The 26,436-nt window shown below is 42.9% G+C and overlaps 1 protein-coding gene across 3 annotated transcripts in view; it reads left to right on the top strand.

Moving 5' to 3' along the window:
• The first annotated feature begins 3,571 nt into the window (after positions 1–3,571).
• Positions 3,572–26,436, top strand: part of DIP2C (disco interacting protein 2 homolog C) — a 148,132-nt gene continuing 125,267 nt past the window's right edge. For 2 of the 3 annotated variants that reach the window (XM_040247950.1, XM_040247949.1), the window contains exons 1-3: positions 5,857–5,926; positions 7,461–7,628; positions 18,462–18,572. In XM_040247950.1, coding sequence (XP_040103884.1) covers positions 7,523–7,628; positions 18,462–18,572 — 217 coding nt within the window. In that variant the 5' untranslated portion in view covers positions 5,857–5,926; positions 7,461–7,522. Of the gene's footprint in view, positions 5,927–7,460; positions 7,629–18,461; positions 18,573–26,436 lie in introns of all 3 variants that reach the window. The other variant, XM_040247951.1, reaches the window with a different exon arrangement.

Below are 26,436 nucleotides of genomic sequence, written 5' to 3'. Positions count from 1 at the left end.
TGACTGTAAGTCTCTCTTTTCTTTGTTACAGAACACATATGAGAAATTTAATTCCTACTGTTGAAATTCTCAATTTTATGGAACTCCTTTGTCCAGGAATAGTAATATAAATAACTTTTGATAAAGTATTAATAGAAACTGTCTCAAAAAACTACTTTTATTTTCTCTTCACTGAGGTTACAGATGATTTCTGCATTTACTTTTCTGTCCTATACCTTATTTCTGAAATGAAAGAGTTAAATGGGTATCTTGAGTATCAAAACATGGGAAATAGCTCTTCGGGATTTTGTATGGAAAATAGCTCTTTGGGATTTTGTATGGAAAATAGCCCTTCGGGATTTTGTATGGAAAATTCTCAAGCAAGGCATCCTGTAGCCTGTGTCCTTCACCATCAGCAGCTAAATGCTCCTTCTCAAGGAGCAACATGTTGTAGAGGCGGCATGTGGAAGTGATCTGCACGTTTCCTTGATACAGTGTTCTTTTAGCTTCCAGGTTGAAAGAATAGTAATGAACCTGCCATAAACCATGGAACAGTCTTTGTAGATTGATAGGTTTTAACAACGTCTTGCTTAGAAATATGGTGTGGAGCACGGTTCCTCTTGTAGTGTTTCTGCCTTGAGTTTGCAAGTTTCACCCTGAAGACTGTGTGCTCATTACAGATCCAGAGGGAGGAGCAGAGGGGAGGAATAGCCAACTGATCCTTTAGCTTAAATGGACGTAAAGTGTAGAGAAACATTTTGTGTTTCCATGGTGACACTATGGCCTTGATTGTAGGTAGGTCAACCTCAGGCAGAAACCAAGGAGCTGCTCTAGGTGGGTTTAGTTGTGTGTAAAGCTGGCCAGCATCAGTCTTTCCTAGAATCTTCTTTAACCCATCTTGCTTCCGTCAGCCATCTAGGCTTCCAGTTTCTCTCTTCCATCTCTAGCCACTTACCTATCTTACTGTATTTTCCCAAGATCCTCATTGGTTGAACACAAGATCCCCCTATTTATATAAACTTGTAGTAACTTTGACATAAATAATCTGATGGACCTCTGTCTACCAGATGCTGAAGTAGCCCCAGAGATAAAAAGTAACTGAACTTTGTGTGTGAAAAAGGAAATGCAGTGAGGACGTTTCAGCTCTGATGCCAGGGGCTGGGCACCTGAGGAACCTGCCCTTGTTGCAGACGCTAGATCCTTTGTGTGACAGTGAGCCAGGCCGGTGTCTCACACACTTGGATGATGGAGTAATTCTCGATTTCCCTGCCTTTCTCGATGTGGCCACTAAACAGTTAAGTAATCACCACCAGCCATTTGCCCTGATTTTGAATGCATTGTCTACCCAGTCACCATTTGAAGTCCCTCTGTATGTTGGTGTCTGCGGCTCATTTGTGACTAACTCCATCAACACATAGTCCTGGTCTGTAGAACAGTGGGGTCACACTTGGTTCTTTAGGACACTGATCCATGAAGGTGTCACAGCATGGCTTGGAAGGTAAGCCACTTGTATGTGTTACCAAAAAAAAAAAAAACCACAAAAAAACTGTGAGCAGCCATCCGAAGCCTCATGAGACTTGTGCAGAATTCCTTGTGGCCTGGGGTATTAGTGAGACAGGGCAGGGATGGGGGCATGGAAACAGGCAGTGGGTTGCGAGGGTTCCTAGTCAGGTGGAGAACTGGGCAGGACATCAGGTAGTGAGAATGCTGACCAGTGGTCACACAGGGAGGCTTGAGTGAAAACTCCAGGTGTGGTTTCTATGGGAAAAGTTTTGGAGTTGGACAAAGGTTCTTTTCTTTTTTGATTTGAGGCCCTGGGCGAGAAACCAATACAGTTTGCACCTTGACTGCTTACCTGTAAAATCAGTGGTTATAAGGATTGAAAGAGATTACTTAGGACATGTAGGAGGGGCTCAGCAGTTTGTACTTCTGGCTTTACAGGCTGCACAGTGTGTGTTGCGGTGCTTACCAGGGAGCATGACTGCATGCCGGTAAAAGTTTATTTCCAAAAACAACTCACAGGCTGGATTTGTAGTTAGCCAACCTGTGATGTAGATAAAATTCATGGGGTGTGGAAGTCATTCAGTAAATAGTGTTTCCCTTTCCCTCTGCTTGGTTTGGAGAGATGATAGCACCCTGGGATTCCCGAGTCGTGTCTGCAGTTTCTCCAAGCTGACTGCTTCATGCCAGCATGTAGTAGTGGAGCTAAAATAGAACACCTGTGTGGAAGTCCTGACTCCGCCTCCCACCTAGCTTTCTGAGTCTGTGGGATTAGGAATCTGTGTGGAGGCCTCTGTGAGGCCGACGTTAACACTTCCCCTTTAAAGAAGAGCTGTGGCTTCATGCCGAAAAGTGACTGTTTTGCTTTGGGCCAAGATCTTTAGCAGCTGGAGCTTTCCAGAGTGAGGGTGAAGAGTCAGTGTCCTCTAAGGTGACTTCTAAGATTGGCTTCAAGGGAGGGGACCTCTGCCCCTCTCCCCCCTCCCACCCACTGTGTACTTAAACGTTCATCTGGGGAATTTTTAGAACTTGAGCTGAACTTTGAATCTTTCTCCTAGCTTGTTTAAGTGGCTGAGGATCAAGTATGTGTCTGCCTTTACTAGTGGGATTTTTCTCTTTCCTACAGATCCTTCTTGTGTAGCCTTTTTTCTTCCACTAAGAGAAGATCCTTTAACATTTTTTTTAGGGTAGGTTCAGTATTGATGAACTCTTTTGAGTTTTTGCTTCTCTGAGAAGCTTTTTTTTTTTTTTTTTTTAATCTTTTATTCGATTCTGATGATAATCTTGCTGGGTAGAGTATTGTAGGTTGCAAGAGTTTTTACCTTTCAGCACTTGATATGTATCATCCTATTCCCTTCTGGCCTGCAGAGTTTCTGCTGAAAAATCAGCTGATAGCCTAATGGGGGTTCCCTTGAATGTGACTCCTTGTTTTCCTCTTGCTGCCTTTGGAATACTCTTTATCTGTAACTTTTGCCCTTTTGGTTATGACATGTCTTGGTGTGGGTCTCTGAGTTCATCTCATTTGGGATGGGACCCTCCATGCTTCGTCTTCCTGGATATATTTCCTTTTTCCATTTTGGGAAGTTTCCAGCCATAATTTCATCAGATACATATTTTACCCTCTTCTCTGTCTCTTCTCCTGGAACCTCTATAACGTGGCGGTTAATATGCTTGATGTTATCCCAGAGGCCATTTAAACTGTTCTCATTTTTAAATTTGCCTTTCTTTTTACTGTTCATATAAGGTGTGATTTCCATTGTTCTGTCTTCCAGATCATTACATCTTCCTCTGTATCACCTAATCTGCTTTTCTTTCCTTCTGTTGTGTTTTTCATTTCACTTACTGTATTCTTCAGTTCTGACTGATTCTTTAAAAAAAAAAAAAATTTTCTAGTTCCTTGTTAAAATTCTCACTGTGTTCATGTGTCTCTTTCCCAAGTTTAGTTAGGATTCTTATTGCTAATGCTTTGAATTCTTTATCTGTTAAACTGTTTATTTTTGCTTCATTACTTGTTGTGAGCACAAGTCCTGTCTTCCCAGGGTGTGCTGGCAGCTCTGGCCTTGGTAGCAGGAGGGGCTGGAGGTGGAAGGGTGAGGCCTGGAGCCTCGTGTGAGATGGCCTTCCCCTCTGCTCTCTTCTGCTTGGTGACATCACCACCCTGTGGAGTGGGCAGGGTCCCAGGTTGCTGGAGCAGAAGCCCTGAGGGTTAAGTCTGAGCCCACTCTGTTCCCTTTAAGTTTATGTTTCCCCCATCCTGGCACTGGGCCCCTCACCCCAGCAATGCCGAATCAAGAGGTGCCGGTGTGGGCTCTCAGCAGCGTTGAGGGGTTCAGCCCGAGACAGAGGTTGGGCTGACTTAACCACCTGTGTAAGCACCAGCAGTGGTGGCCACTATCCTGCTCAGTCACTGCTTCGGGTCTGCGCCGCTCTGAGTCTCACAGCCAGACCTTCTCCCCATTGAGAAGCAGGCGGGACTGGGTTCAGGCTGTGAAAAATGGGCAGTGGCTAGAGCAGCCTTCATGGCTAGACCAGCCATGCTTGGGGTCAAGCCAGCTGTGCTGCTTACCATGGAGCCCAGGCTTCCCACAGCCCTCCTGCTAGTCCGCAGGCCCTCCAGCCAGCCAGGGTGCTGTCAGACCCCAGGACCAGGGCGCCGATCTGTGGCTGAACTGCCTGCTCCTCAGGGCAGAGCTCCGTCCCTGTGACCTTCCCGTTCCACGCAGCTGTTCCCTGGTATACAGGTCCTGACCTGATCACTTCTTTTGCCTTCCTACCCTGTTGCATGTGGATTGATCTTATAGCCTCAGTTGTACTGCAGTCTTTCTGCCTGTCTCCGGTCAGTTTTCAGTGAGAATTGCTCCACGTGGAGATATGTTTTAGAATTTTCATTGTGGGAGGTGAGCTCTACATCTTCCTACTCTGCTGTCTTGATCTCCTCCTCACAACTGAGCTGAACTTTGGGTGAAGAAGCCAGAAGGGGCTAGTTCACCAGACTAGGACTCGATGGCAGGACTGTGCAGAGCACCTATGAGATTGACTGGGAAGGGAGGGACTGAGGGAAACACCAGGTAAAGAATAGGTACCTGCCATGCTCAGGTGACCTTCTGGCAGGCCGGTTTGTGATTTTTCCACCAACACACCCTCACGCAAGTGCTCCGTCCCCTGCCACATGCTTAACATTTTCCTCTGGGCATTCCCTCTGCGGGAGGGAGCAAGCTGGTTTTGAATTTATAAAATGCTGAGCAACAGCACAGTTAGCACAGAAACTAGCATTCTTATAGGTTTATTGTCTTCAAAGAATGGTCAGTTTGTTTTAGCATCAAAAATGCTCAGTAGCCAATGGGGGATATTTCTTCCTATATCTGTATTGTTTATAGCTCTGTGTACATAGACTAGTCATGAGTTCTGTGGGCTGGAGAGGACTGCTGGGAACAGTGGCGGCCCAGGCGGTTCTTGGCCCAGGGTGCCTCTGGATTGATTGGATGTAGCAAGCATCACCACCAGGAAAAGCAAGCTTAGCAACTTGTGTGTGACTCACAACAACTTTTCATTTTGTTTGCTGTATTTTTGTTAAAACTTTAATATTTAGCTGATTTAGGAATGATGGTTTGATCAGAATATTAGGGGAAAAATTAAGAGTTTCAGAAAAATTCAGTGGCACAAATCAGCATTTGGGGTATGTCCGAGATTGCAGTTGTGAAAAGCTGTTGCACGTCATAAAGGTTATTTGTCCCAGGTACTTGGCAACCTAGCAGTGAACGATCCTTGAATCTCTGGCTTTAGCAATTTAATTCCTGTTTTAATTGTAAACATCTTATTCATATATTTTGGATCCCATAGGTCGTATGTCCTCTTTGTTTTTATCTACCTTTTCTTGGCTTTAGACACTTATTTTCAAAACTGCCTTAGCAGTGTATAGTCCTTGGAACTGACATGTCTGATAAGTAAAAAAAAAAAAAAAAAAAAAAAACTGCTTAACGAAGGAAGATGCTCATTATTGGTGGTTTTGGCCAGCTCTCACTGGGGTAGACACCTGCAGAATCCGTTGTTAAGTTAATGAGCACTGTGTAGATCGGGGAGGTTTCCTGCCCTGCAGATGTGAATAAGATTGCAATACTCTTAATTCTGGACTCCATCAGAGCCAAAACCTTGTGAGAAGGGGCCGGAGACCAGTGTGTGCTTGCGCTGTAAAGGGTTTTATGTAACTTAAATGAATGTTTGCAAGCAGAAGAAAAGTCAAGGTGAATGATGTAAAGTGCTTTCTTCTTAAATTATAAGGAAACAGAAGACACCTACATGCGTGACTGTGTCTTCTTAATTGAGTGCTCAGCTCTACCAGTGAAAGCATTCTGAACTTCCTTTCCTTCTCTTACAGGTGACATCACACAGAAAGGATATGAAAAGAAGAGATCAAAATTGATTGGAGCCTACCTGCCCCAGCCTCCGAGTATGTAAACCTTGCTGAGTAGCACAAGGTGTCCAGTTTTAAGAGTTAACTGCAACTCCTGAGAGAACAGCTGAGCACCAGTCCTCCCCCAGTCCCCAGACTGCATGCGGATCAGGCCCTTGAGGTGGCACCAACCCCACACAACTCCTTGTGTGACTGCAGCATATTTTGTGAATTCAGAAGACACATAGGAATTTTCTGTGAAGGTGCCAGATAACTGTAATAGGTATTCATCCACAGAGGAAAATAATATGTTTGATTACTTTAAAATACTCTAATCGTAAAAAAATATGAGAACATTTATGGTTTAAACATGAATTTTGGCTTAGTTAAAATTATTGATAATGGTTTAAGTTACTCAGCAGTTTTTGTTGACTTCATTGGTGTGGGTTGGGGGAGGCAAATTGAGAAAATGATGTAACATCCTGCCTGGGATTTTGAAATCGTAAAGGTTGGTTAGTTGTTTTTTGAAACGTGATTGTCTGCATTATGAATTCTCAACCAAGTACAAGTTCTGTTTAATTCTGTGGTTTTCACACATGCAAGTACATAGGATTCTACACTTGAGCTGGTTCTGTACATTTCAGGGAAAGGAGGGAGACCCTGGGCTGCAGGTGTTAACACCTCTGTTCTGAAGGCATCCTTGAGAATTTTCTGGGCATCAGGAAGGGCTTAATGCTAACACAAGTCCTCTAGGAGGTAGGACAGCAGCAGAAATGGACTCTGCAGTGTTCACTGTTGGAGCAGATGTAAAGCCATGCTGAGATGTTCTAGGTAGAAGAGCTTCAGCTCCACATATGCAGGCCTTTTGGCTCCCTGGGCTGTGACATGGCCTCCAGTGTTGGGGGCGAGGGGGTATGTCCTCATCTGGAGCTCACCTTCTAGGACATTTGTGTTGAGTATGCTGCTTTTTTAGCCTTGTTTGATTTTGTGTGGTTTCTTTCTTTCCTTGGAGCTTAAAGTTAATGGAACGATTGGCTGGTTGTGCAGGGCTGCCTTAACTGGCGACCTGGGTTTTCTTGCTGTCTGGTCTGTAAAAGGAAGGAGCTATGTGCTGTCCGAGTGGATGGAAGAGCAGTGTGTTGTCCGGCTGACCCCGTGTGTGAGAGAGCTTTAGAGAACACATGGGGGCAGACGACTAGATGTGGTCTCCCCGCTCTCCTTCTCATCCTCCAGCAGAACTGCTGGGATGACTTCCTATCTGCAGGTGGCCCTTTGTGGTTTTGGAGGAAGGCTGGTGGGGAGGCGGTAGGTCCTTGTGTTGCTAGATTTTATTTTCTGTGCCTTACCAAACAAAAGTGAAACAGAAGCAGTTCTGTGTATTCCCAGGAGATGGCTCTGGGAGATGGAGCCTCTAGAGTCCCAGGACGAGGCTGACCCGCATTGCTGGGCGCTGAGGGTGGCCCTGTGTGACATGGTCCCCTTGGTGTTTTTTGTGCTGTTCTGCATGGGGTCGGCAGCTCTGCTCGGCGCTGTAACAAATTTAAAAAAAACTAAAGTTTGAATTAATTAGTTTTTTTTCAACTTGTTACAGCAGCGAATGGAGCTGCCGTGGTCCGGTGTAGACTGCAGCACAGTGAAGGAGCCCCGAGAAGAATGCTGCAGGCTGGCAACATCGGGGTGTGTGACATCCGAGACGCCGCGGTCAGAGAGCGGGCGGCCAGCACCGCAGGAAACCGGCCACTGTTTTACTTTCGTTTCGGTGAGCGCACTTAACTGAGAGAGATCCCATGGCAGGGCACGTTTGCAGTGGACTGTCTGCCTGATGCCATTCTAAACAGAAGTGTAGAGCTCAGCCTTGGGGGAACCTAGGAGGTCATGTTTCTCAGCCCCGTCCTCCATTTCAGCTCATTCAACTTACCGAGGCTTCAGAGCTCCTCAGGCACAGAGCTTGTCACAGGCCCTGGACCATGATTATCCTGCTGATTCAGGGCCCAGGTCTGAGTGTGTTTTATTAAAATATAATACTCAGTTTTTGCAACCATATTTTCACAGCTGGAGCACGACTTACAAAACACTTAGGAAAGAAGAATCCATGACGGATCATACAGTTTTTTTCTTAAAATTGTTGATCTTCACTGATCTTTGTCTCATAGTCAGAGACTTGGGTGAGGATGAGCTCTAGTGTACCCTGGCCCTTGAGATCTGTTTCAGGAAGTGAGGTCCATAGCTCCATTATATTCCTATCTCCAGAGGGCAGTCAAGGAGTTTTGAAATTGAAAAATTGAACTGGTTCATCACAGAGTCATGATTCTATTCAGAGGTCAAAATGATTTAAGTGAACAATATTTTGAATATAAGAAGCTCAGAAAGATGAGTTCATTGCACCTTTTAGTACAATAAGGAATAAGCATAAACTCAAATAAAAGACATTGTTTGAGAATCATGTACAGATAATAAGCTGTGTGTCACAAGATGATCCCCAGGATCTTAGGCGAGGACACACGGCCTGGTCTCCCCTCTGTGCCTCTGCTGTCCTCTCCAGGCCAGCTTGCTAACAGGCATGAGGCATGTCCTCGTGGGCAAAAGTGGAGCGTTGATGGGCAGGTGGCGGACTGGGGCCTTAGCTGCCAGGCTCCGTCACAGTTTCTGTTTGCCTCCCGCTCCCATGGACGCGTGAGGCTGAGAGTGCTGCTGGGGAACGCTGCTCCCTGGGCCTCCTACCCTACCATCCCCAGCCAGGAAGGAGAAGGCAGGTTCACGGGGGATGCTGGGGTCAGGAAGCTGGATGCCCGGGTTGTTGTGCAGTTCTTATGCTGATTTGTATGCTGAAAAGTTGCCCTGGGTGAACAGTCACTCTCTGTACACAACTGCCTCTGGGGAGCAGCAAGGAGAGTGCACGGCTCTGCGTCAGAGGGTTCTTTCTTGACTAGGTCAGCCTTAGAAATGACACTTTTGGTGTAGGATCTTCATGAGAAACATTTTGTTTTCCTTTGCAGTTACCCTTATCCTGCTTTACACTTTTCTAAAGGGAGTTTGTGTTTTGATGAACTTTACCTTTTTTCCTTTTTTTATGTTATTTTTATTTATCAGAGAAAAAGACTTCTCTAGAAAGTACTCTAAAGATATTTCAAAGATCTTTGGGATCTGTGGGATATTTCAAAGATTCCCAAATTTGGGGAATTTGTTTGGGACACATGACTGTGGATTAGGATGGCTTATGCAGCTTTGAGCAAGAGATGCACCCTGGGTCTAAGCTCCTGTGCGTTACCCCATCCCAGGGAAGAGTGCTGGGGAAGCAGGTTTTCCCTGGTTTTCTTCCCAGAAGTGAGTGACTGGGGAACCCAATCAAAGGTATATTGACTTCAGGGAGCATGGTGTTGAGTGCTCACCTAAAACTAGATGAGGGAAAGGGTCCAGAGCTGGAAAGAAAAAAAAAATTACGTGTTTAATCAAGTAATGGGTCAGAATATATTAAAAGTCATCATCAAAGAGAAAATGTTTTTCAGGAGAAATTATTTGGTACTAATGCTCTTGGAGTTTTTCAGCTGTGTATTCTTTTGTTAGTCTCCTAACCTGCTAAAATTTGTAAAATTAGAAGACAGAATCCACTCTCTACAACTCTGTTCAGGGATATCTAATAACATGGTGTCAGCGTCTATAAGTGAGTCTTCACTGCTTTCATGGGAAGGTCATGGTGACGTGAAGTAGTACATTTCATCATTACCATGAAGAGTGAAATATTCCTTGACCAGATGTAATTCCTCTGTTGTCATGATGTGTGTATTGGCTGGGTATTACTTTCTCCATGATTGGCATCCAGTGTTTCTGAGCAGCGGGTGACTTAATATGAATCCAGTCTTCTCCAGGCCCAGCTTGCCTTTCCTCCAGCAGCAGGTGGCTTGTGCTCTGTTAGAGGGACCTACTGTGACTGCATTGTTGTGAAAACCTTGGTGAGTTTGGCTGCAGGGATCAGAGGGCAGGTCTGTTTCCCTCCTGGTCTCTGAGATTCTGCCTTGGGGTCCACGTGGACAGCCTCCTCAGAGAGGAACCTCTCTAAGTTAGGGTGAGGGTGAGTTTATCGTCCATCCTTGCTCCACTGGAGAAGGATGGCCCCACTGGGAGTGCAGACTTGTCTGCATCAGAAGGGCTTCACACGCAGCTGCCTGGCCTCCCTCCAGCTCCCCAGCCTGCATCCCATGTCACACTGTTGGCACATGCTTGTGTCCTCTGCCTGTACCTGCGCACCTCTTAAAGCTCAGTGCAAGTATCACTTCGACAAGTACTCCTTCCCTGCTCCTTGGGGTTAGGACAGGCCATTGTGTTTCATATGCTACAGGAAGTGTAGCTTCCCGGCACTGAGTTCCTGATTGGTTCTGCTGCTTCGTGTTCACAACCGCGCTGCCCCAGTGTCAGATCTGTTTTCATACCTGCTGCGCTGTTCTGGTACCTGGTGCACCATTGGTCTGTTTTTATCCTGCCGGAGAGTCCTGTCCCCCGAGTGCAGTGTTACCTCCCTGGGCACAGCAGTGAGCTGCCCCTCTGACCTGCTTTGTAGGGACCCAGGGCTGATCCTGGGGGCCTTCCTGGGCCATGCCACCTGTTCATGATGGATGAGGTATAGCGTGCAAGGTTAAATAACAGGAAAAATAGGAATAGTTAAATCGGGATGGCATGTGACTTAGCATGAATTCTTTCCAGACTGAGTTGCTCCAGGAAAGGAACTTTCATCACTAGAGGTAATGACTTATATCCTAGGTAAGCTGTGGTCATGATCTTGATACACAACTTGGTGCCCTAAGTAGTCTAAAGCATATTCTTATTTTATCACACACAGCTGCTGACTAGATGGATGGATGGATGGATGGTTTTCTTGTTCTTTTTGATGACTTTGAACCAATCAGGGTCCTCCCCCAGACACCAGTAGTTACTGAGGAACAGCCGATCCTCCATGGAAGGGAGGGCAGGGGACAGTTGAGAGTGGAGTTATCCCCTGGACCAGGCTCATATGGATTTTTTATGGACAGTCTATAAGGAAAATGAAACTTGAAGCCACAGTCTTGAAGACATACTCTTGTTGCCTCTGAAGTTGCCTCACTGCTGAGTGAAGCCAAATGCTGGGATGTGGGGATGAGACACAAGCTCAGTGCAGTGAGTAGGGGCTCTCATGAACCCTTATGGGTCCAGGTCGTCTACATTCTTCCAGTCATGAAAGTGAAAGTCACTTAGTTGTGTCCGACTCTCTGTGACCCCATGTACTATACAGTCCATGGAATTCTCCAGGCCAGAATACTGGAGTGGGTAGCCTTTCCCTTCTCCAGGGGATCTTCCCAACCCAAGGATCGAACCCAGGTCGCCCGCATTGCAAGAGAATTCTTTACCAGCTGAGCCACAAGAGAAGCCCAAGAATACTGGACTGGGTAGCCTATCCCTTCTCCAGGGGGTCTTCCCGACCCAGGAATTGAACTGGGGTCTCCTGCATTGCAGGTGGATTCTTTACCAACTGAGCTATCAGGGAAGCACCTTTCAGGCATGAGTCCCTGTGCAAATTAAACATGAGTAGGAAAATGGTTAGCAAATTTATACTGATTTATGTCAAGGCTTTATGCTGGTAGAGGGTAAAGTAGACTCAAGGGTGACAACAATGTAAGAATTAGGCCTGGTGGTTGGGGAGATGTTTCCGTGGTGATGGCGAAGCTTCTGTCTGTTTTGTGCTGTTCTGACTTGAGTCAGTATGAAATGAAAGGAGTAAATTTCTTACCTGTACTACAGTTGCGCTGTTTATTTTCTGGCAAAGTCCTTGATTGCACTTGTTTTAGAAATAAATTCCAGTATTCTTGGGCTTCGCTGGTGGCTCAGCTGGTAAAGTATCCGCCTGCAATGTGGGAGACCTGGGTTCGATCCCTGGGTTGGGAAGATCCCCTGGAGAAGGGAAAGGCTATCTACTCCAGCATTCTGGCCTGGAGAATTCCATGGACTGTATGTACAGTCCATGGGATCGTGAAGAGTCAGACACAACTGAGCAACTTTCACTTCACTCTGTTGTGGGAAGCAAAGTATAATTATGTGCTAGAAGAGAATGGGAGGATTCAAAACTTGCCAGTGTACAAATATGGAAAGATCCTTGGCAATTTTACCAACTATCTAGTGCATATTTTCACTTAAGTGAGAGCCCTTGTCGTGCCCAGTGAGGTTGCAGGACACTGAGATCCATGAACGCTGTAGGTGGGGAGCGGAGAGCCTTGAGTCACGAAGAGGGTCCTGGGAGTAACAGTCACTCTTTATTACCGTGTCCATGTCTGCACCCCAACACGTGTGGGAACAGAGGTTCAGAGGTTCAGTGATTTGTCTGCAGTTGAAATAAGACCAGAATTTAGAGCAAGATCTTTGTTTTGTTGTACATGTCCTTCATGAAAAACTGTTGAAAACCAAGGTTTTTTTTAGTGTTTTTCTCTTACTATCTGAATTTAGAAATACTGACTTTTTCTAGAACATTTAATATTCTGAGCAACTATATGGTGTCTATACTGCAGGTTTTCTGGCCTGTAGTGCACCGTTGTGTCATGGTGAATGGACCAGGCCCTGTACGCCTTATTCTTAGGTTATTCTTAGGATTACTGTGATTTCTAGTGTCTGGTTTTCCATAGTGTTAATAAAAGGACTGCATTTGTTTAACAATCTGGAATTGGTGGATTGTTTAGGTGCCAGAACTGTGCTGTTAGGGTTTTCTTTGAGGAGCCTTTTTAAATTAAGTATAGTTGTTTTATATTATTAAGTTAGTTTCAGGGAACCTTTCTTAAACGTATGTTGAAAGTAACTGACATTCTAATTTTTTAAAAAGGCTTATTTCTCTGCTTTCTACCCCTTGAGCTCAAACAAAGTTTTCAGCTCTGCAGAGGAAAAAGCATCTGGAGGAGTGAGTGGTGATAAGCCGGTCAAGAACTTGGGAACAGGAACTGTTTCTCTGTGATGGGAACCTGGAGGCAGGAGTGGGAGGTGGCTCATGAGGAGCGTGAGGTGGAGAGAGGCTGGCAGTCAGGGAAGGAGCCTGGGCCTCGGCTCTGGGGTCCACAGGGTGCAGAGGCGTGAACCAGGCACAACCCAGTTGGATTGAAGAGAGACTGATGTTCATGGCTGCAGTGGCCCTGTGGGTGGAGAGGGTGCCTGGAGCAGCAGGTGGCGTCTGACTGTGAAGGGTCAGGGCAGCGAACTTTTAACCTTGAGAATAAAGTGCAGGGTGGGGAAGAAAGGAGCTGTGAAGGATGGGGGTGTCTGAGAATGGGCTGGGGATGTGCCACATGCAGAAACGGAAGTCCCAGGAGGGTGCACACTCTGAGGCGTGGACAGCTGTGGTTTACTCTCTCCTCTGCTGTCCTTTTGTTGCCTCTTTTCCTCTCATGCATTTCTGCTCTCCCCCCTCTGATGAAGAGTTTTATTTAGAGTCCCATTGTGATTCTAGATGGAACAAAAAGTCTGAATTGTGTGTGAATTGACGTGTTGCAGCCCTCTGCACGAGCCTTAAATGTTTTACTTACTGGTTCAACAGTGCTTCCTGAGTTCCTTCTGTGAGCTAGGGGCAGCACTCAGCGGCAGGCAGACAGCCAGACAGTTGTTGCCTTTTCTGGACTCTTAACATGCCTTTTAAGAGTGCCTTAACATGTCCAAAGTGAGGTTCCATGCACACACCTTCGTCACACAACCTCAGCAGCTTATAGCTGTTCTGAGTTTGTTACTGGGTAACAGTCTGGAATTGTGGCAGTTCCCATCTCTATAAGACTGCTGGTTGAACAGTAGTTTCGTGGTGAGATCACAGAAACACCTCTTCCCCGATTCAGAGTTCCAGCTGGACTTGGTCTATGTGACAAATGACCACTGCATCTGGAGTGCAGCACTGAACAGCAGGGAACCTCTGCTTCAGGGGCCTCGCCTCTGCCTGGCTTTGAGTGCACCAGGGAGGGGTGCCCATCACACATGGATGGGCACTGCTGGAGTGGCACAGACACAGTTCTGGGCCTTCGATTGCTCCCAGTGAAATGGCAGACGCCTGTCTCATACAACTATGTTAATAATTTAGTAAATATACAGTGCTTACACCAGTGCTGTAAAGCATTGGCTGTACCTGTCAGTGCTGCCTAAAGATGGGAAACTGAGGCCCAGGGTCACAAACTGCCGGCAGCAGGTTGGAGCACCATCTTCAGAGCATGGCGTTGTCCAGATGCACTGCCCTCAGTTCATGTGGGACCTGAAGCAGGTGGTGCTTGATCAGTGTTAGTGGAAGAAGAGATCCAGTCTTGATCTCTGTCATGTTTTTACCTGAGAAGAATTTTTTTTTTTTATCCACGTTGCGTTGCATGTTTCTGGACGGTTATCCCACCTTCCTTGGGATATCCTCCTTTCTATTGAAGACACACTGGCCATCTTGGGCTGTCCCGAGAGCTAGGTTTCAGGGATGCCTGAGTGTGAGACCTGAGCAGTGCTGAATACTGGGCTGTGACTATGTGTTTTACAGGTTATTTGTGATTACTCTTGCTGGGAGGCAGCCCATCCCACTGGCAGCATGTGGTCAGCTCCTCTTACGGTGGGTCACAGGCAGGACCCCTTGGTTATTGCCTCAGGTTCTCCTGTGTACCAGGTCATTCTAATTTGGAGTTGCTTATTTGACTGAAGTATGTTTAAGCTACCTCAAATTTCATTCACAGTGAGGTCAGGTAAAATCCAATATTTGAAGTATGCACACTTATATTTTAATCTCTGTTAATGTCCTGAGGCTGGTGACTTATTGAAGCTATTCTTATTTTGTCTAATTTATTCATTTTCTTTTTAAAACTTTTAAAACCCTGGGTTGTAAACTCTTTATTTTTCTGCCTTTGAGAGTAAATATTCACACTGCTGTATGCAGACTTAGCTTTCTGAAGACAGAAGTGTGGGGTCCATAGCAGGTGAGCACTAAGTTACATGTCATATAGTTGAGCTGATTTAGAAAAGGCAGAGGAACCAGAAATCAAATTGCCAACATCCATTGGATCATAGAAAAAGCAAGAGAATTTCAGAAAAACATCTACTTCTGCTTCATTGACTACGATAAAGCTTTTGACTGTGGAACACAACAAACTGTGGGGAAAATTCTTCAACAGATGGGAATACCAGACCACCTTACCTGCCTTCTGAGAAATCTGTATGTAGGTCAAGAAGCAACAGTTAGAACTGGACATGGAATAACAGACTGGTTCCAAATTGGGAAAGGAGTATGTCAGGGCTGTATATTATCACCCTGATTATTTAACTTATATGCAGAGTACACCATGTGAAATGTCAGGCTGGATAAAGCACAAACTGGAATCAAGATTGCTGGGAGAAATATCAATAACCTCAGATATGCAGATGACAGCACCCTTATGGCAGAAAGTGAAGAGGAACTAAAGAGCCTCTTGATGAAAGTGAAAGAGGACAGTGAAAAGTTGGCTTAAAGCTCAACATTCAGAAAACTAAGATCTTGGCAGCTGGTTCCATCATTTCATGGCAAATAGATGGGGAAGCACTGGAAGCAGTGAGAGACTTTATTTTCTTGGGCTCCAGAATCACTGCAGATGGTGACTGCAGCCATGAAATTAAAAGACGCTTACTCTTTGAAAGAAAAGCTATGACCAATCTAGACAGCATATTAAAAAGCAGAGGCATTACTTTACCAACAAAGGTCCATCTAATCAAAGCTACGGTTTTTCCAGAAGTTCATGTATGGATGTGAGAGTTGGACCAGAAAGAAAGCTGATCGCTGAAGAATTTATGCTTTTGAACTGTGGTGTTGGAGAAAACTCTTGAGAGTCCCTTGGACTGCAAGGAGATCCATCAGTCAATCCTAAAGGAAATCAGTCCTGAATATTCATTGGAAGGACTGATGCTGAAGCTGAAGTTCCAATCCTTCGGACACCTAATGTGAAGAACTGACTCACTGGAAAAGATCCTGATGCTGGGAAAGATTGAAAGCAGGAGAAGAAGGGGACGACAGAGGATGAGATGGTTGTATGGCATCATGGACTCAATGGATACGAGTTTGGGCAAGCTCTGGGAGTTGGTAATGGACAAGGAAGCCTGGTGTGCTGCAGTCCATAGGGTTGCAAAGAGTTGAACATGACTGAGTGACTGAACTGATAGCTGGTCTGCAGGTGCTGTGACTGCACTTCCCAGAGGAAGGATACGGCCACCTGTGGACCTGGAAGGGTCAAGGTTGAAACTAATTCCAGGAAGCATATTTGAACGGAGTTGATGGGTAACAGTACTGAGATTGGAAGCTAAATATGTGTGTATGTTTGAGGCACTGTTTAATCGTGGCAGCTTGACAGTGTGTGTTAGCTCTGCCTCTTCCCAGAACTGCCCTGTGATATCAGTAAATGGATAAAGTATGAATCTCTAGGACAGGAGATTGGAGAAATAATGATGTGTTTTTAGGCTCTATAAGATTGATGATTAGAGGCACCTTACTTGGCCACAGTGAAGAAGGCAGCAGATGAATGGCCTGATGAAACCATGATGGTGGGCATTGTGGGTAGGCATGGCTTCTAGGCAAAAGGTGATCACTCCTTCTGCATTCCTGCAGAGAAGTTTGCTGTCTGGAGAAAGGGAACTAAGAGCCTCCAGAGTCAGGGACACTGTGTACTACTGCTCCAGGGGCCCTAAATCAGAGCACAGTGCTGGAGAGGGAGAACAGCTCCACCCTGGTGATGAACACCATGCTTAGTCACAGGCAAGAGACTGGACCTTTCTTCTTCGGGCAAATGGAATAGCCTGGGTAAAAGACCTGCTGGAAATAGATCTGGTTATGCCCCTGCTGCAGAACGTAATGCTTGCTTGCAGCTCCTAATGTAAAAAAAGGTGTAAATGGTGACAGAGAAGAGAAGAAAAAAATAAACAGATTTACATAAAGATTATAGCATCAGATTCGCATTTAATAATTTAACTTCTTGACAATGATTAACATGAAAGGCAGTGGTTATCCCTAACCCTAACCCTACTTGCAGGGCAGTAATAAGGACGCAGACACAGAGAACAGACTTGACACAGAGTGGGAAGGAGGTGGTGGGACGGATCGAGAGAGGAGCACTGACGTATACACACTGCCGTATGTGAAATAGACAGCCAGTGGGAGTTTGCTGGATGATGCAGGGAGCTCAACCCGGTGCTCTCTGCCAGTCCAGAGGGCTGCTGGGATGGGTTGAGAGATGGGAGGGAGGTTCAAGAGGGATGGGACATATGTTTACCTATGGCTGATTCATGTTAATGTATGACAGAAACCAGCACAACATTGTAAAGCAATTATCCTCCACTTAAAGATGAAATAATTTAACTTCTCGACAGTAATTGGCATGAAAGACAATTATTATATAATTTTCAAATAAATACACTTATACAAATAAATTTTTAAAATGTTTAATATATGAATAATGTTGCTTAGAATTCTAAGGTTCAATAATGTAAGTGCCAGGTAATTACTATTTTCCTATGAGACTTAATAGTACTCTTTGATTTCATAAATTATGTGCATCTGTTTGATTAAAAGTATAAAGTAATTCTTCCACAAAGTAATTTTTTCAAAGATCATTTGTAGCAATAACTTGAGAAAAACCTGGAGCTCTGAATGGTTCAGTGACAAGAACCGCTAATGAATGACAGTGATGTTAACACACTTGCTAGATGAAGGCTCATGGAGCCCAGCGTAGAGCTCCAGTGCACAGTGTACTTTCGTGCCGTTCTAACATAGCAAATGTAATATGTGGAGTCCACGGACATTCTGTGAAGAAATGGGGTGCAGAAATCACCAGCGTAAGAGGAGTATTAAACCTCAAGGATGAGTAGCTAGCTCTTGTGGAGCCGTCATGGTGAACCAGGGACTATACAATTTGGGGTTAAGATTGCTTTTTCTGATTCACTTTCTGTCAAGTATTACTGGCCTTTTTCTGAAGAAGCAGCAGTTAATCTTTAATGCTCAGCATTTCCTTAGTCTGAACTGTGGTAATTAAATCTCTCCCGTAGTACCTAGTAATTTTCTCTGGATTGTGCCTCTGGCTATGTTTCTGAATAGCTGTCACGTTGGCCAGAGTTAGGTCAGCTTTTGGCCAGATACTGAATCATTTTTATCTGATGATTTTAACAGTTCTGGTAATTCTTCAAAGGTATATTGAAATATGGCTTGTTCAGTTGTTTAACATCAGGTGGAGTAAGGTAGCAAGAGTTTGAAATTTTGAATGAAGAAAGATGAAAGTTTATGTTCAGTCCTGGCAACCTGGATTATAAAAAGACTCTGCAAGACTTATTTACAGTTACTTTTAATTCAATGATAATTATAATTCTAAAAATCGTTGCGGTGGCTTACTCCGCGTCACTTCATGTGCACATAACAGGCATTTGTGACAGGAAGGAGCCTGGCCTGGCGCTTCCTTTCTGTTCCTCATCTGGGCTGGCCCACTGCCCTGTGTGCTTTAGCTTGGCTGTGGGAAACAGAGAGTCAGGGCTTTATTCTACCAGATAATTTGCTTGGCAAAGTTAGTTAACTCCAATTGCCAGTCAACCTCACCTTACTTTGCTGTTTTCCTTAATCCAGGGGTGGATCAAGCTTTGCCTCCAGAGCGCCGGGCTCCGGTTACTCCTTCCTCTGCCTCTCGCTATCACCGCCGAAGGTCCTCAGGGTCACGAGATGAGCGCTATCGGTCGGGTAAGCTCGATTTATTACAGTTACTACATATTGCCAGATGTAATGTGGGTGGTGGTGAAACGCATGAGTGGACACGTCTGTAGAAGCTGTGTGAATGCACAGCAGTGTATTCGGGTGTGTTTGTGGTTGGTTGTGATATGCAGATGACCTCTTACCTCAGCCATAGATACACCCTCCAGGGCACACAATAAAATTCAGTAAAAAGTAACTCTTTTTATATTTTTAACATAGTGTCCGTTATTTAGAATGTTACAATAATCTAAAATGTAGTAACCTTTTGTAAGCCAAATTTTGCTCATTTTTTAGATGTTAGAAAATTTAACACTGGTTTCAAAACTCTTGGTTTTACTTTTCCTGTCTTGGTTGCTAGTATTTTTTCCTTCTCTTTTAACCTCAGTGATTTTTCAAGTAGAGTTTTCAAAAAAGAAATAAAATTCTTAATAATTTGTATGTTGTTTATTTCCTTTGTATTTTACGAGACTGCATATAAGAATGCTGTCTTCATAATTCTGCTTTATAGCAGTCATCTGGGCTTGACAGGCTTAAATTTCTTCCATTAATTTAGCATCAGGAAAGTTGTATTGTGATTAATGTTTAACTTTTTGAGTATTTTTTCCTCCACCATCTGGATTCTAGTTGTTTCCTACTGATTCCCTAACTATAATTTTTTTTAAAGAAAATTATCAGTAAGTGTTGTTGCTGGGACACCAGTTCAGGATACATGTGGATTGCTGATGATGACAATCCAAACTATAACATTTATATATCACTTTATATTTTCAAGTACTTGCAATGGTGTTACCTCAGTTGGTTTTTATAACAGAAAGGTGACATACATATGGCTGTTTCATGCTGCAGAAGAGGAAGCTGAGACTGCAAAAAGTGAAGTAGCTCAGACACTTCACATGGAGGCAGGTGGATCAACCCTGTGACCCTCTCAGTGTTGTGAGTCTTTCCCTTACTGGGAACTTGAAGGATAAGCCGCCACCCTGCCCACCAAGCTCAGGAGCTGTGTGCTTGACTTCCTGGCCCAGCTCTCCTTTCTAGATGGGAAGATGGCATAAGACAGACTTTATGGCATCAGGAATCTTTATGTGCAGAAGCAAGAAGAATGGACTGGAGAAACTAGGAAGAAGGCCAGTGCAGCTTCACTGCTGCGCCTTCTGCCTTCTTGGCTGTCTCAGGCCTGATGCCTGGGACAGTGTGTGGGGGTGGAATGAAGACAGGGGTTTGTAACCAAGTTTACATTCCGTGTTTTCACAGGTAGTTTTATCCTCACACATACCAAGAGCTTGTCTTACGTTATTCAGGCATCTCAGAGGCCCCTTTCAGATTAATTAGAAGGGCAGCACATACGTATGTGCTGTCACCTTGCTGTGGAATGCTGAGATTTACTCCCTTGTCATGATTGTGCTGTGCATTTTATATATCATGCACACACACGTAGATACGTGTACATAGTCACATATATGGGAGACATGCAGGTAGAGACCCACATGTACACATACACAGACATATGTGTAGGCATGTGCATAGACAGACAGTAGACAAGTGCTCACTCTCATCCATATCTTTTGGCACTTGGACTTTATCCTGAAGATGATAGGGTTCCATTCAAAGGTTTTAAGTGAGTCACAATTGGAGCGGGTTGGGGTTTGCAGATGACTTTGGTAGTACTGTGGAGTATAAGTTAGAAGGGAGGATCTGGAAGCCCCTGGACACCTGAGGTATTTGTACAGGATGTGAATCAGTGCCAGTGAGACGTGAGATGTGGTGAGTTAAGTAAGGTAGGGGTGTGTGAGAGGGGGGGGTTTTGGTGACCCTGAGATGTCTAGGTTGTACAGCTGTATAGATAATCCTCTCTGGGTCTGCCATTCCAGAATTCAGTTTCCCATTTGTAGGTTAAAGGTGGTGGAATTTGCTCCAGCTATTTACTTAGTATGTAGAGAATACATGAAAAATAGTCCAGGTATTCCTTCAATTATCATGTAAGATGTGAAAAATATTATTCCATATATAGTTAAAAAATTTTTTTTAATTTACACTCTCAATTTTGAATAAATAATGACTGCTTAGTTTTAAGGAGCAGACATATCCAGAGGATCTTTCCATGTGGTTTTGAAAGCTCAGCTGGGTTCTCATTTTCTTTAACTGACTCAGTGCCACCATCATATGGGATGACATCCACCCTAGAGGAAAGCTAAGGAGGGCCTTTGGGGCATCCCTGGGCTCATTTGATAGTCTCCTTCGCTATGTCATTATCTGCTGTTTCTTAGTTTTAAAATGCTCTAATTAGTTTTCTTAATTTAGGCATTTCAATGCTAAGTTACTTTCTTTTAGAGTTTATGCTCGTATATTGTTTTTTTAAAGTGGTATAAAGTCTTAGAAGCTTGTTTTAATCTGTTTTGAGTGTACATGTTTCAGGATTTTATTTTCTCCTGTACCAGCATAGAAGATAAAGGACATTTAAGAGAAAAGGTTTTGTGACTCTCAGAATATTTTGCTTTCTGAAATTCTTTGACCACTCGCAGTAGAGTTACTTTAGTTGTTACAATGACCAAATTTATCAGCCAAGAGGTAATTCTGTTATCCTTTAGACAGTTGACCTAATTAAGTCAATCTGGTCAACCATATAGCCACAGACAATATCTCTTGGCTATATATTTTCATTTCTAAACGCATTGCCTTACATGGTAATGAACTCCTACTGGAATTCTTTATAGAGTAATGTGTACCTCTCTTTTTAAATAATTTCCTTTGGGAACTAAAATTTAATTTGGAAAGTGAATGAATAAATAGGCATTTACCAGGTACCTAGAAAACACCTACCTTTTGTGTTCATTCCAGCTCGATTGTCATGGAGTGCTGTCTTCCTCCAGGAGGAAGAGCTCAGAGGCCAGGGAGCTGTGGGGGTGATTCAAGACCCTTTCAGGAAGGTCTGTGAAGACAAGCCATTTCCAGGATAATGCTAACACATTACTTGCTTCTTTTAGTCTCATTCTTTTGTGAATGTACAGTGGGTTTTTCCAGAGGCTGCCTGACATGATGATGTTATCATTCTTATAGCCAGTGGAATCCGTGATTATGAAGTCATGTATTTAAAAGTTTTTCAGTTTCCTTTCTAATTCAATAAATAACAAAGCATTAATCCCATAAGTAAAACTTTAAAGGTTTTCATCAATTTTGGGGTATAAAGCAAAGAATAACATTTTCTTACTTAAAAGACTTAAGTCAGACTGCATACTCCACTTAGCATTCCTAGACAGCGTTACAAGTTGTCTCTGTAAAGCTGAATCATCCAGCATGATGGTCAGTATGCACAAGAGAAATTTTATATTTAAATTAATGAAATTAAATAAGATTTGAAATTCTGTTTCTGTGCTTTTTTTTTTACTAGCCACGTTTTAAGATAAGTGACTACTATACTGGGCAGTGCAGATATGGAAAATCACCACCACAACAGAAAGTTGTCTTTTATAGTGCTGTGCTAGGTTGTGCCGAAGGTTGTGTATATATGGAGGAGAAGGCAGAAGATGGCAGCTGAAGACCGTTTTTAAAGGTCTGCTTGTCAAAAACTAATAAAGCTTGATATTAATGCCTAGTCATTTAACAGAAAAAAGTCAGAGTTAGATTTCAGAAATATGTATAGGTAGTTGGGTTGGGGTAGGTTCCTGGTTGAAGCAGGGATGTGTTAAGAGGATTTGTATTTCAGGTTAAAAAAAAAAAAAGTGATTAATCAGTTTATGGAATACACCAAAACAGTACTTAGACATTGATACAATAGTTACCAAAAAATACTTATATTAGGTAGGAAGAGATCCTGGAAATAAGGATTTGATTTAAGAAGCCAGAAAAGAGAAACTGAATGAGTTTACAAAAAGAAGAAATGAGAAAATAATGAAAAAAGAAATGGAATAGAGGATGTATATTTGGTTTCCACTTGGGCATGTGGTGAAAGCACAGAAATCCTCATACACATCCTTACACAAGAAAAGGCTTCAGTTCAGTTCAGTCCCTCAGTCGTGTCTGACTCTTTGAGACCCTGTGGACTGTAGCACACCAGGCCTGATGTCCATCACCAACTCCCAGAGCTTGCTCAAACTCATGTCCATCGAGTCAGGGATGCCATCCAACCATCTCATCCTCGTCATCCCCTTCTTCTCCTGCCTTCAATCTTTTCCAGCATCAGGGTCTTTTCCCATGAGTCTGTTCTTCACATCAGGTGGCCAAAGTATTTGGAGTTTCAACTTCAGCATCAGTCCTTCCAGCAAATATTCAGGACTGATTTCCTTTAGGGTTAACTGGTTGGATCTCCTTGCATTCCAAGGGACTCTCAAGAGTCTTCTCCAACATCACAGTTCAGAAGCATCAATTCTTCTGCTCTTTATAGTCCAGCTCTCACATCCATACATGACTACTGGGAAAGCCATAGTTTTGAATAGACGGGCCTTAGTCGGCAAAGTAACGTCTGTGCTTTTTAATATGCTGTCTAGATTGGTCATAGCTTTTCTTCCAAGGAGCAAGCATCTTTTAATTTCATGGCTGCAGTCACCACCTGCAGTGATTTTGGAGCCCAAGGAAATAAAGTCTCTCACTGTTTCCAGTGCTTCCCCATCTATTTGCCATGAAGTGATGGGACTGGATGCCATGATCTTAGTTTTCTGAATGTTGAGTTTTAAGCCAACTTTTTCACTCTCCTCTTTCATTTTCATCAAGAGGCTCTTTAGTTCTTCTTCACTTTCTGCCATAAGGGTGGTGTCATCTGCATATCTGAGGTTATTGATATTTCTCCCAGCAGTCTTGATTCCAGCTTGTGTTTCATCCAGCCTGGCATTTTGCATGATGTACTCTGCATGTAAGTTAAATAAGCAGGGTGACAATACTTTTTTCCCGATTTGGAACCGGTCTGTTGTTCCATGTCAAGTTCTAACTGTTGTTTCTTGACCTGCCAGCAACCCTTCTTTGAGGCCTTAAAGAACTGAGGTCGTTGGGCAAACTGCTGACCCCAGAATTGGGCGTGGATAATGGAAACTCTGAAAGACTAAACACATTGCTAGAATCCAGAAACACTGTAGCAGAAATGAAGAATTAACTCATTGATAGACTAAAAGTGGATAGCTCAGAAACTCAGGTCTGCATAAAGAAAGGAAGAATGCTAGAGAAGGAATAGATGAAGATAAAATCCTTAGTTTTTCTTATTCTTAATGGTAAAGAACCCTCCTGCCAGTGCTGGAGTCTTAAGAGATGTGAGTTCAATCCCTGGGTCGGGAAGATCTCCTGGAGAAGGGCATGGCAACCTTCTCCAGTATTCTTGCCTGGAGAATCCATGGACAGAGGAGCCTGGTGGTCTGTGGTCCATAGGATTGCAATGAGTCAGACACAACTGAAGTGACTAACACACACAATTGATCTTACAGATAAACATTTGGGTGATGATAGCATATTAATTTGGACATGACTGAAGCGACTTAGCAGCAGCATATTAATTAGTGAATGAATGAAAACAATGTTACAGGAGAGAGGAACTAGAAATACTATGGTGTAAGGTATTCATACCACCCTAGAGTTATAGTGTTATTTGAAAGTGAACTCAGATTAATTGTGAAATATATATTATGAACTCAAGGGCAACCACTGAAAGCAGTTTAAACATGAAGTATAATTGATAGGCCAGAAGAGAAGAAGAATGGGATCCTATAAAATACTTAGTTAAAGCTAGAAAAGGCAGGAAAAGAGTGGAAGACAAATAAAGAACAAATGCAACAAACAGAAAACAGTAACAAATATGGTAAATAGTAATCCAGGTATATCAATAATAACTTTTTTAGTAAGTGGTCTAAGTACACCAGATAGAAGGTGGAGACTGTCAGAGTGGGTAAGAAGCAGAACCCACTTATATTGTCTATTTGAGAAATCCACTTGAAATAGAAAGACACAGATGTAGAAAGATACAGTGCGAACACTAATCCAGAAGCATGAGTAACGATGTTTCACGTAGAGCAGACTTCAGAGCAAGGAAAATTATCAGAGAAAAGAGCATTGCATAATTGTAAAGGGGTCAGTTATTTAAGAAGATACAATAATCCTTAATGTGTACATGCCCAACAACAAAATATGAAAAAACATGTGAGATAAGAACCAGTAAAACAAGAATAAATGGACAAAGACTTTAACATCTCTGTATTGATAATTGACAGATCCAGCAGGCAGAAAGTCAGTAAGGGCATCAATCAACTGGATTTAATTGACATCCAGCAATAACAGAATACACGTTCTCATGCTGGATACCCCAAGATAGACTATATTCTGGGCCTTAAAACACCTTATAACACTGAAAGTGGTAGAAATCAAAGTATACTCTCAGACCACAATGGAATTAAACTGGAAATCAGTAATAGAAAGGTAACTAGGAAATCCTCACATACTTTGAGGTTAAACCGCACACTGATAAATAACATTTGGGTCAAAGAAGTCTAAGCAGTTTTAAAATATTTTGAATTGAGAAAATGAAAATACAGAGGATCAAAATTTGTGGGATGTAACAAAAGCATTGCTTAGAGGAAGACGTACAGCATTGAATGGTATAGTTGAAAAGCTTCAAGAAGCATTAAGAAGCCAGGAAAAGTAGGGAAAGTAAATTAAAAGAGGAAAATAAATAAAAGGAGAAATAATGAAATTGAAAACAAAGAAATAGAGAAAATCAAGCCTAAATCCTATTTTTTTAAAAGAGCATTAAAACTGATACTCTAGGCAGGTTAAGAAAAAAATAGAAAACACATAAGTTACTAATACCAGAAATGAAAAAATTAACATTACTACTAATCCCATAGACAATAAAAGAATATTAAGGGGATATTACAAACAACTCTGTGAATACAGATACAAAAACCTAGATGAAAATGACCCATTCCTTGAAAGACACAATCTGCCAAAACTCACCCAAGAAGAAAGAGGCCATCTAAATAGGCCTATGTCTATTAACAACACTGAAACAATAATAACCTTCCAAAGCACCAGGCCCAGATAGGTTCACTGCTGAGTCTATCAGAAATTTATGGAAGAAGTTGTACCTGTGCCCTGTATTCTCTTTGTGCAGATAAAAGCAGAGGGGCTACTTCCTAATTTATTCTATGTGGCAAGCATTAACCTCATACAAAAACTAAACAAAGATATTACAAGAAAGGAAATCTACAGACTAGTATCTCTCATGAACATAGGTGCAGAATTCCTCAACAAAATATTAGCCAATCAAATCCAAAAACAGAAACTATTACACAACACAACCAAGTGGGATTTATTCCAGATACACAAAGCTGAGTTAACAATGGAAAATCAGTTAATGTAATCTGTCATATCAACAGGCTAAAGAAAAAAAAGACCCTGTCAATAGAGGCAGAGAAAGCATTTCAAAAAATCTAGTACCCCTTTATGACAAAAATTCTTATAATCTAGGAGTAGGGGAGAACATCCTCAATGAGACTTCCCACTAAGATCAACAGTGTGGTAAAAATGTCCCATCATCATTACTTTTCAACATCATACTGAAAGTCTTAGCTAATGCAATAGGTTAAGTAAAGGAAATTAAAAGTATACATGTTTGGAGTGATGTGATTGTTTATGTAGCAAGCCCTAAAGAATCAAGATAAAATCGAAAACTCATAAGTGATTATAGCAAGGTTGTGGAATATAAGGTTAATAGAAAAAAAAGCTACTTACATACCAGCTAATAAACAATTGGAATTTGAAATTAGAAATAAAGATCATTAAACTATAATTTAAAAGGATACATGCACCCCTATGTTCATAGCAGCACCTTAACTAAGGACCAAAGTTACCTCCATCAGTAGAGGACAGACTTATGTGA

This window comes from Oryx dammah, unplaced genomic scaffold (assembly GCF_014754425.2).
Source record: "Oryx dammah isolate SB20612 unplaced genomic scaffold, SCBI_Odam_1.1 HiC_scaffold_10, whole genome shotgun sequence".
In the NCBI taxonomy this organism is placed as follows: Eukaryota; Metazoa; Chordata; class Mammalia; order Artiodactyla; family Bovidae; genus Oryx; species Oryx dammah.
Note: the sequence above shows the minus strand (reverse complement) of the source record. Positions and strands in the feature narration are given on the sequence as shown.